The following is a 12,464-nucleotide window of genomic DNA, read 5'->3' as shown; positions in this document are numbered from 1 at the left end:
GGAACGGACAGCACTGACCCGAATCCTATAGGAATGGGTAGCACTGACCTGGCCATATAGGACTGGGCAGCACTGACCTGGCCCTATATGGATGGGCAGCACTGACCCTAACCCTATAGGAATGGGCATCACTGACCCAAACCCTATAGGAATGGGCATCACTGACCCTAACCCTATAGGAATGGGCATCACTGCCCCTAACCCTATAGGAATGGGCATCACTGACCCTAATCCTATAGGAATGGGCATCACTGACCCTAATCCTATAGGAATGGTCAGCACTGACCCTAACCCTGTAGGAATGGGCAGCACTGACCCTAACCCTATAGAACAAAGAACAGTACAGCACAGAACAGGCCCTTCGGCCCTCAATGTTGTGCCGAGCCATGATCACCCTACTCAAACCCACGTATCCACCCTATACCCGTAACCCAACAACCCCCCCCTTAACCTTACTTTTATTAGGACAATTTAGCATGGCCAATCCACCTAACCCGCACATCTTTGGACTGTGGGAGGAAACCGGAGCACCCGGAGGAAACCCACGCACACAGGGGGAGGACGTGCAGACTCCACAAAGACAGTGACCCAGCCGGGAATCGAACCTGGGACCCTGGAGCTGTGAAGCATTTATGCTAACCACCATGCTACCCTGCTGCCCCTATGCCCCCTATAGGAGTGAGCAGCATTGGCCGTGGCCCAATAGGAATGGGCAACACTGACCCTAACCCTATAGGAATGGGCAGCACTGACCCTAACCCTATAGGAATGGTCAGGACTGAAGATAACCCTATAGGAATGGTCAGCACTGACACGGACCCTATAGGAATGGGCAGCACTGACCCTAACCCTATAGGAATGGACAGCACTGACACTAACCCTATAGGAATGGGCATCACTGCCCCTAACCCTATAGGAATGGGTATCACTGACCCTAACCCTATAGGAATGGGCATCACTGCCCCGAACCCTATAGGAATGGGCATCACTGCCCCTAACCCTATAGGAATGGGCATCACTGCCCCATACCCTATAGGAATGGGAATCACTGACCCTAACCCAATAGGAATCGGCAGCACTGACCTGGCCCTATAGGAATGGGCAGCACTGACCCTAACCCTATAGGAATGGGCAGCACTGACCCTAACCCTATAGGAATGGGCAGCACTGACCCTAACCCTATAGGAATGGGCAGCGCTGACCCTAACCCTGTAGGAATGGGCAGCACTGTCCCTAACCCTATAGGAATGGGCAGCACTGACCTGGCCCTATAGGAATGGGCAGCACTGACCTGGCGCTATATGGATGGGCAGCACTGACCCTAACCCGATAGGAATGGGCAGCACTGACCCTAACCCTATAGGAATGTGCAGCACTGACCCTAACCCTATAGGAATGGGCAGCATTGACCCTAACCCTATAGGAATGGGCAGCATTGACCTTAACCCTAGAGGAATTGGCATCACTGACCCTAACCCTATAGGAATGAGCAGTGTTGACCCTAACCCCATAGGAATGGGAACCACTGACCCTAACCCTGTAGGAATGGGCAGAACTGACCCTAACCCTATAGGAATGTGCAGCACTGACCCTAACCATATAGGAATGGTCAGGACTGAACATAACCCTATTGGATTGGGCAGCACTGACCATAACACTACAGGAATGTGCAGCACTGACCCTGACCCTATAGGAATGAGCAGCATTGACCGTGGCCCAATAGGAATGGGCATCACAGACCCTAATCCTATAGGAATGGGCATCACTGACCCTAATCCTATATGAATGGTCAGCACTGACCCTAACCCTATAGGAATGAGCAGCATTGACCGTGGCCCAATAGGAATGGTCAGCACTGACCCTAACCCTATAGGAATGGGCAGCACTGACCCTAACCATATAGGAATGGGCAGCGCTGACACTAACCCTATAGGAATGGGCAGCACTGACCCTAACCCTATAGGAATGGGCATCACTGCCCCTAACCCTATAGGAATGGGCATCACTGACCCTAACCCTATAGGAATGGGCATCACTGCCACTAACCCTATAGGAATGGACAGTGCTGACCCTAACCCTATAGGAATGGGCAGCGCTGACACTAACCCTATAGGAATGGGCAGCACTGACCCTAACCCTATAGGAATGGGCATCACTGCCCCTAACCCTATAGGAATGGGCATCACTGCCCCTAACCCTATAGGAATGGGCATCACTGCCCCCAACCCTATAGGAATCGGCAGCACTGACCTGGCCCTATAGGAATGGGCATCACTGACACTAACCCTATAGGAATATGCAGCACTGACCCTAACCCTATAGCAATGGGCAGCGCTGACCCTAACCCTATAGGAATGGGCAGCGCTGACACTAACCCTATAGGAATGGGCAGCACTGACCCTAACCCTATAGGAATGGGCATCACTGCCCCTAACCCTATAGGAATTGGCAGCACTGACCTGGCCCAATAGGAATGTGCAGCACTGACCCTAACCCTATAGGAATGGACAGCGCTGACCCTAACCCTGTAGGAATGGGCAGCACTGTCCCTAACCCTATAGGAATGGGCAGCACTGACCCTAACCCTATAGGAATGGGCAGTACTGGCCCGAACCCTATAGGAATAGGCCGCACTGACCCTAACCCTATAGGAATGGACAGCGCTGACCCTAACCCTATAGGAATGTGCAGCACTGACACTAACCCTATAGGAATGGGCAACACTGACCCTAACCCTATAGGAATGGGCAGCACTGACTCTAACCCTATAGGAATGGGCAGCACTGACTCTAACCCTATAGGAATGTGCATCACTGACACTAACCCTATAGGAATGGACAGCACTGACCTTAACCCTATAGGAATGGGCAGCACTGACTCTAACCCTATAGGAATGTGAATCACTGACACTAACCCTATAGGAATGGACAGCACTGACCTTAACCCTATAGGAATGGGCAGCACTGACTCTAACCCTATAGGAATGTGCATCACTGACACTAACCCTATAGGAATGGACAGCACTGACCTTAACCCTATAGGAATGGACAGCGCTGACCCTAACCCTATAGGAATGGACAGCACTGACTCTAACCCTATAGGAATGGGCAGCGCTATATGAAATGAAATGAAATGAAAATCGCTTTTTGTCACGAGTTACTGTGAAAAGCCCCTAGTCGCCACATTCCGGTGCCTGTCCGGGGAGGCTGTTTCGGGAATCGAACTGTTCTGCTGGCCCAGTAAGCTTAACCAGCCCCTATGAATGAGCAGCGTTGACCCAAATCCTATAGGAATAGGCCGCACTGACCCTCACCCTATGGGAATGGGCTGCACTGACCATCACCCTATAGGAATGTGCGGCACTGACCTGGACCTATAGGAATGGACAGCACTGACCCTAACCTTATAGGAGTAGGCAGCACTGACCCAAACCCTATAGTAATGGTCAGCACTGACCCTAACCCTATAGGAGTAGGCAGCACTGACCCGAACCCTATAGGAATGTGCAGCACTGACCCTAACCCTATAGTAATGGTCAGCACTGAACCTAACCCTATAGGAATGTGCAGCACTGACCCTAACCCTATAGGAATGGGCAGCACTGACCCTAACCCTATAGGAATGGACAGCACTGACCCTAACCCTATAGGAATGGACAGCACTGACCCTAACCCTATAGGAATGGGCAGCACTGACCCTAACCCTATAGGAATGGACAGCACTGACCCTAACCCTATAGGAATGTGCAGCACTGACCCTAACCCTATAGGAATGTGCAGCACTGACCCTAACCCTATAGGAATGTGCAGCACTGACCCTAACCCTATAGGAATGAGCAGCACTGACCCTAACCCTATAGGAATGGACAGCACTGACCCTAACCCTATAGGAATGGACAGCACTGACCCTAACCCTATAGGAATGGTCAGCATTGACCCTAACCGTATAGGAATGGGCAGCACTGACCCTAACCCTATAGGAATGGGCAACACTGACCTGGCCCTATAGGATTGAGCAGCACTGACCCTAACCCTATAGGAATGGGCAACACTGACCTGGCCCTGTAGGATTGAGCAGCACTGACCTGGCCCTTTCTGGATGGGCAGCGCTCACCCTAAACCTATAGGAATGTGTTGCACTGACCTGGCCCTATAGGAATGGACAGCACTGACCCTAACCCTATAGGAATGGGCAGCACCGACCCTAGCCCTATAGGAATATGCAGCACTGAACTTAACCCTATAGAATTGGGCAGCACTGACGCTAACCCTATAGGAATGGGGAACACTGACCCTAACCTTATAGGCATGTGATGCACTGCCCCAGGCCCCATAGTAATGGTCAGCATTGAACCTAACCCTATAGGAATGGGCAGCACTGACCCTAACCCTATAGGAAAGTGCAGCACTGACCCTAACCCTATAGGAATGGGCAGCACTGACCCTAACCCTATAGGAATGTGTTGCACTGACCCTAACCCTATAGGAATGGGCAGCATTGACCCTAACCCTATAGGAATGGGCAGCATTGACCCTAACCCTATAGGAATGGGCAGCATTGACCCTAACCCTATAGGAATGGGCAGCATTGACCCTAACCCTATAGGAATGTGTTGCACTGACCTGGCCCTATAGGATTGGGCAGCACTGACCCTAACCCTATACGAATGGACAACACTGACCCTAACCCTATTGGAACGGACAGCACTGACCCTAATCCTATACAACTGGGCAGCACTGACCTGGCCATATATGGATGGGCAGCACTGACCCTAACCCTATAGGAATGGGCAGCATTGACCGTGGCCCAATAGGAATGTGCAGCACTGACCCTAACCCTATAGTAATGGTCAGGACAATACATAACCCTATAGGAATGGTCAGCACTGACACTAACCCTATAGGAATGGGCATCACTGACCCTAACCCTATAAGAATGTGCAGCACTGACCCTAACCCTATAGCAATGGGCAGCACTGACCCTAGCCCTATAGGAATGGGCAGCACTGACCCTAACCCTATAGGAATGGGCAGCACTGACCCTAACCCTATAGGAATGGGCAGCACTGGTCTGGCCCTATAGGAATGAGCAGCACTGACCCTAACCCTATAGGAATGGGCAGCATTGACCCTAACCCTATAGGAATATACAGCACTGACCCTAACCCTATAGGAATGAGCAGCACTGACCCTAACCCAATAGGAATGTGTTGCACTGACCTGGCCCTATAGGAATGGACAGCACTGACCCTAACCCTATAGGAATGGACAGCACTGACCCTAACCCTATAGGAATGAGCAGCACTGACCCTAACCCTATAGGAATGAACAACACTGACCCTAATCCTATAGGAATGGGCAGCACTGACCCTGACCCTATAGGAATGGGCAGCACTGACCCTAACCCTATAGGAATGGACAGCACTGACCCTAATCCTATAGGAATGTGCAGCACTGACCCTAACCCTATAGGAATGGGCAGCACTGACCCCAACCCTATAGGAATGTGCAGCACTGACCCTAACCCTATAGGAATGGGCATCACTGACCCTAACCCTATAGGAATGGACAGCAGTGACCCTAACCCTATAGGAATGTGCAGCACTGACCCTAACCCTATAGGAATGGACAGCAGTGACCCTAACCCTATAGGAATGTGCAGCACTGACCCTAACCCTATCGGAATGGGCATCACTGATCCTAACCCTATAGGAATGGGCAGCACTGACCCTAACCCTGTAGGAATGGGCAGCACTGACCCTAACCCTATAGGAATGGGCAGCACTGACCCTAACCCTATAGGAATAGGCTGCACTGACCCTCGCCCTTTTGGGAATGAGCAGCTCTGACCATCAACCTATAGGAATGGGCAGCACTGACCCTAACCCTATAGGATTGGGCAGCACTCACAACAGAAGACCTACTGGACGCAAGTATCCTAGAGAAAGGGAACTGTAGCGACTTATGTGACCGACTGGTAGAAAGGGACGACACCGTACTGGACGCAACAAGAAGGAAATGGGAGGACGACCTGGGGATGGAGATAGGGTGGGAACTCTGGAGTGAAGCACTGCATAGGGTCAACTCCACCTCCACGTGTGCAAGGCTGAGCCTGACGCAACTAAAAGTGATACATAGAGCCCACTTAACAAGAAACCGTATGAGCAGGTTCTTCCCGGAGGTGGGGGACAGATGCGAGCGGTGCCAAAGAGGCCCGGCCAACCACGCCCACATGTTCTGGTCTTGCCCCAGACTTGTGGAGTACTGTACAGCCTTCTTCGAGGCTATGTCCAAAGTGGTGGGGGTGAGGGTGGAGCCATGCCCGATAGTGGCGGTCTTCGGGGTTTCAGACCAGCCAGATCTATTCCTGGGGAGGAGGGCGGACGCCCTTGCCTTTGCCTCCCTGATCGCCCGCCGTAGAATCCTGTTTGGCTGGCGGTCAGCAGCACCGCCCAGAGCTGCAGACTGGCTGTCCGACCTCTCGGAATCTCTCCAAATGGAGAAAATCAAATTCGCCATCCGAGGGTCGGATGACGGCTTCCACAGAATGTGGGAGCCATTCATGCAATTGTTCCGGGACCTGTTTGTGGCCAACGAACAAGAGGAAGAATAGTCGGGTGGCCAAGAATCAGGGGAAAATGGATGGGAATCGGGGGAAGGTTGCCGGGGGGGGGGGGGGGGGGGGGGGGGGGGGGGGGGTTTGACGGCTAGCTAAGGCCCAAAACCAAACTGGAAATAAATGCCAATAAACATGTGCCTCAGCCATATTGGGGAATGTAAAATATGTATGCCGGCTAAAGGGGGGAGGCCACAGTTACTATTACGAAGATGCTTACCTGTAAATATACATGTTAATTTTTGCGTGTTCTTTTTTTTCTCTCTCTCTAACAATTTGTAATTTGTTCAATATAACACATGAAAACTGAAAAAAAAAATTTATAAAAAAAAGGATTGGGCAGCACTGACCCTAACCCTATAAGAATGGGCAGCACTGACCCTAACCCTATAGGAATGGGCAGCACTGACCTTAATCCTATAGGAATGTGTTGCACTGACATGGCCCTATAGGAATGGGCAGCACTGACCCTAACCCTATAGGAATGGGCAGCACTGACCCTAACCCTATAGGAATGTGCAGCACTGACATTAACCCTATAGGAATGTGCAGCACTGACCCAAACCCTATAGGAATGGGCAGCACTGACCCTAACCCTATAGGAATCGGCAGCATTGACCCCAACCCTATAGGAATGTGCAGCACTGACCCTAACCCTATAGGAATCGGCAGCACTGACCCTAACCCTATAGGAATGGACAGCACTGACATTAACCCTATAGGAAAGGACAGCACTGACCCTAACCCTATAGGAATGGACAGCACTGAACCTAACACTATAGAAATGGCAGCACTGACCCTAACCCTATAGAAATGGACAGCACTGACCCTAACCCTATAGGACTGGGCAGCATTGACCCTAACCCTATAGTAATGGGCAGCACTGACCCTAACCCTATAGGAATGGGCAGCACTGACCTGGCCCTATAGGAATGGACAGCACTGACCCTAACCCTATAGGAATCGACAGCACTGACCCTAAACCTATAGGAATGGGCAGCACTGGCCCTAAGCCTATAGGAATGGACAGCACTGACCCTAACCCTATAGGAATGGGCAGCACTGACCCTAACCCTATAGGAAAGGACAGCACTGACCCTAACCCTATAGGAATGGGCAGCACTGACCCTAACCCTATAGGAATGGACAGCACTGACCCTAATCCTATAGGAATGGGCAGCACTGACCCTAATCCTATAGGAATGGGCAGCACTGACCCTAACCCTATAGGAATGGACAGCACTGACCCTAATCCTATAGGACTGGGCAGCACTGACCCTAATCCTATAGGAATGAGCAGCACTGACCCTAACACTATAGGAATGGGCAGCACTGACCCTAACCCTATAGGAATGGGCAGCACTGACCCTAACACTATAGGAATGGACAGCACTGACCCTAATCCTATAGGAATGGGCAGCACTGACCCTAATCCTATAGGATTGGGCAGCACTGACCCTAACCCTATAGGAATGGACAGCACTGACCCTAACCCTATAGGAATGGGCAGCACTGACCCTAACCCTATAGGAATGGACAGCACTGACCCTAACCCTATAGGAATGGGCAGCACTGACCCTAATCCTATAGGAATGAGCAGCACTGACCCTAACACTATAGGAATGGGCAGCACTGACCCTAACCCTATAGGAATGGGCAGCACTGACCCTAACACTATAGGAATGGACAGCACTGACCCTAATCCTATAGGAATGGGCAGCACTGACCCTAATCCTATAGGAATGGACAGCACTGACCCTAATCCTATAGGACTGGGCAGCACTGACCCTAATCCTATAGGAATGGACAGCACTGACCCTAACACTATAGGAATGGGCAGCACTGACCCTAACACTATAGGAATGGGCAGCACTGACCCTAACACTATAGGAATGGGCAGCACTGACCCTAACCCCATAGGAATGGGCAGCACTGACCCTAACCCTATAGGAATGGGCAGCACTGACCCTAACCCTATAGGAATGGGCAGCACTGACCCTAACCCTATATGAAATGAAATGAAATCGTTTTTTGTCACGAGTTACTGTGAAAAGCCCCTAGTCGCCACATTCCGGTGCCTGTCCGGGGAGGCTGTTACGGGAATCGAACTGTGCTGCTGGCCTGCCTTGGTCTGCTTTAAAAGCCAGAGATTTAGCCCAGTAAGCTAAACCAGCCCCTAGGAATGAGCAGCATTGACCCAAACCCTATAGGAATAGGCCGCACTGACCCTCACCCTATAGGAATGGGCAGCACTGACCCTAACCCTATAGGAATGGGCAGCACTGACCCTAACCCTATAGGAATGGGCAGCACTGACCCCAACCCTATAGGAATGGGCAGCATTGTCCCTAACCCTATAGGAATGGGCAGCACTGACCCTAACCCTATAGGAATGGGCAGCACTGACCTTAATCCTATAGGAATGTGTTGCACTGACATGGCCCTATAGGAATGGGCAGCACTGACCCTAACCCTATAGGAATGGGCAGCACTGACCCTAACCCTATAGGAATGGGCAGCACTGACCTTAATCCTATAGGAATGTGTTGCACTGACATGGCCCTATAGGAATGGGCAGCACTGACCCTAACCCTATAGGAATGGGCAGCACTGACCCTAACCCTATAGGAATGTGCAGCACTGACATTAACCCTATAGGAATGTGCAGCACTGACCCAAACCCTATAGGAATGGGCAGCACTGACCCTAACCCTATAGGAATCGGCAGCATTGACCCCAACCCTATAGGAATGTGCAGCACTGACCCTAACCCTATAGGAATCGGCAGCACTGACCCTAACCCTATAGGAATGGACAGCACTGACATTAACCCTATAGGAAAGGACAGCACTGACCCTAACCCTATAGGAATGGACAGCACTGAACCTAACCCTATAGGAATCGACAGCACTGACCCTAAACCTATAGGAATGGGCAGCACTGGCCCTAAGCCTATAGGAATGGACAGCACTGACCCTAACCCTATAGGAATGGGCAGCACTGACCCTAACCCTATAGGAAAGGACAGCACTGACCCTAACCCTATAGGAATGGGCAGCACTGACCCTAACCCTATAGGAATGGACAGCACTGACCCTAATCCTATAGGAATGGGCAGCACTGACCCTAATCCTATAGGAATGGGCAGCACTGACCCTAACCCTATAGGAATGGACAGCACTGACCCTAATCCTATAGGACTGGGCAGCACTGACCCTAATCCTATAGGAATGAGCAGCACTGACCCTAACACTATAGGAATGGGCAGCACTGACCCTAACCCTATAGGAATGGGCAGCACTGACCCTAACACTATAGGAATGGACAGCACTGACCCTAATCCTATAGGAATGGGCAGCACTGACCCTAATCCTATAGGAATGGGCAGCACTGACCCTAACCCTATAGGAATGGACAGCACTGACCCTAACCCTATAGGAATGGGCAGCACTGACCCTAACCCTATAGGAATGGACAGCACTGACCCTAACCCTATAGGAATGGGCAGCACTGACCCTAATCCTATAGGAATGAGCAGCACTGACCCTAACACTATAGGAATGGGCAGCACTGACCCTAACCCTATAGGAATGGGCAGCACTGACCCTAACACTATAGGAATGGACAGCACTGACCCTAATCCTATAGGAATGGGCAGCACTGACCCTAATCCTATAGGAATGGACAGCACTGACCCTAATCCTATAGGACTGGGCAGCACTGACCCTAATCCTATAGGAATGGACAGCACTGACCCTAACACTATAGGAATGGGCAGCACTGACCCTAACACTATAGGAATGGGCAGCACTGACCCTAACACTATAGGAATGGGCAGCACTGACCCTAACCCCATAGGAATGGGCAGCACTGACCCTAACCCTATAGGAATGGGCAGCACTGACCCTAACCCTATAGGAATGGGCAGCACTGACCCTAACCCTATATGAAATGAAATGAAAATCGTTTTTTGTCACGAGTTACTGTGAAAAGCCCCTAGTCGCCACATTCCGGTGCCTGTCCGGGGAGGCTGTTACGGGAATCGAACTGTGCTGCTGGCCTGCCTTGGTCTGCTTTAAAAGCCAGAGATTTAGCCCAGTAAGCTAAACCAGCCCCTATGAATGAGCAGCATTGACCCAAACCCTATAGGAATAGGCCGCACTGACCCTCACCCTATAGGAATGGGCAGCACTGACCCTAACCCTATAGGAATGGGCAGCACTGACCCTAACCCTATAGGAATGGGCAGCACTGACCCCAACCCTATAGGAATGGGCAGCATTGTCCCTAACCCTATAGGAATGGGCAGCACTGACCCTAACCCTATAGGAATGGGCAGCACTGACCCTAACCCTATAGGAATGGGCAGCACTGACCTGGCCCTTTCTGGATGGGCAACGCCGACCCTAACCCTATAGGAATGTGTTGCACTGACCTGACCCTATAGGAATGGACAGCACTGACCATAACCCTATTGGAATGGGCAGCACTGACCCTAACCCTATAGGAATGGGCAGCACTGACCCTAACCCTACAGGAATGGGCAGCACTGACCCTAACCCTATAGGAATGAGCAGCATTGTCCCTAACCCTATAGGATTGGGCAGCACTGACCCTAACCCTATAGGAATGGGCAGCACTGACCATAACCCTATAGGAATGGACAGCACTGACCCTAACCCTATAGGATTGGGCAGCACTGACCATAACCCTATAGGAATGGGCAGCACTGCCCCTAACCCTATAGGAATGGGCATCACTGACCCTAACCCTAAAGGAATGGGCATCACTGCCCCTAACCCTATAGGAATGGGCAGCACTGACCATAACCCTATAGGAATGGGCAGCACTGACCCTAACCCTATAGGATTGGGCAGCACTGACCATAACCCTATAGGAATGGACAGCACTGACCCTAACCCTATAGGAATGGACAGTACTGAGTAGCTGACAGGTCGCCTCCACCCTTCCCCCCCTTTCCCCTCAGCCTCCAATCCCACCTGTTTGTGGCTCTCTCCAACCTGCTCCATTCTCCGGACCCGAACAGGAATCAACTTCCAGCGGGAGGAAAATCCAAATCAGGCAACCAAGGCAAGGAGGAAGTAGGTTGTAGGTGTGGTTAAAGTAACCGGCTCCTTGCGCCTGCTCACAGGCTGTGTGTGCTGTGTGGGTGTGAGGTTATTCTGCATGGCTGATCAGTTTCACTGGGCTGATCAGTTTCACTGGGCGCGGTGCTTGTGGCGGGGGCGGGGGTGGGGGTGGATAGGGCTGGTTCCCCACAGAAGCTGCTGGCTGTGGACCGGAGCAGATATGTACAGTTGAAGAAGGTTCTATTACATCGCCGTCTGGTCTCAATTCAGAGAGATGCAGAAGGGAGATAAAAAGGTAAACAGCAGCAAGTCAGCAATGCCAAGAAAAAAAATCATTTTTTAAAAAGGAGTTCTGTAAAATAAGGATCTCCCCGCCCCTGGATCACACATTTAGGAAAGACATTAGTACAGAGGATGTGGAACCTGTCTGGGTGGAGTTTAGAAACATCAAGGAGAGGGGTTGTATACAGACCACCAATATTGGCAATAGCATAAGACAGGAAATCAGAGATACATGAAAATGAAAATGAAATGAAAATTGCTTATTGTCACAAGTAGGCTTCAATGAAGTCACATTGCCACATTCCGGCGCCTGTTCAGGGAGGCTGATACGGGAATTGAACCGTGCTGCTGGCCTACCTTGGTCTGCTTTCAAAGCCAGCGATTTAGCCCTGTGCTAAACCAGTCCCTAAAATGAAATGAAAATCTGTGATTATGGGGGACTTTAATCTGCTATAGATTGGGTCACCGTATCTCTAC

At 51.0% G+C, this 12,464-nt stretch overlaps 1 protein-coding gene across 1 annotated transcript in view; it reads right to left on the bottom strand.

Moving 5' to 3' along the window:
• LOC119966994 (protein FAM177B) overlaps window positions 1-11,752 on the bottom strand; it is an 89,790-nt gene extending 78,038 nt beyond the window's left edge. The window contains exon 1 of the mRNA XM_038798971.1: window positions 11,616-11,752. Within this exon, the coding sequence (XP_038654899.1) occupies window positions 11,616-11,645 (30 nt within the window). The 5' untranslated portion in view covers window positions 11,646-11,752. The remainder of the gene's footprint in view (window positions 1-11,615) is intronic.
• Window positions 11,753-12,464: the final 712 nt, after the last annotated feature.

This window comes from Scyliorhinus canicula, chromosome 6, assembly GCF_902713615.1.
Source record: "Scyliorhinus canicula chromosome 6, sScyCan1.1, whole genome shotgun sequence".
NCBI lineage: Eukaryota > Metazoa > Chordata > Chondrichthyes > Carcharhiniformes > Scyliorhinidae > Scyliorhinus > Scyliorhinus canicula.
The sequence above is the reverse complement of the archived record's forward strand: the minus strand, read 5'-3'. Positions and strand labels throughout refer to the sequence as shown.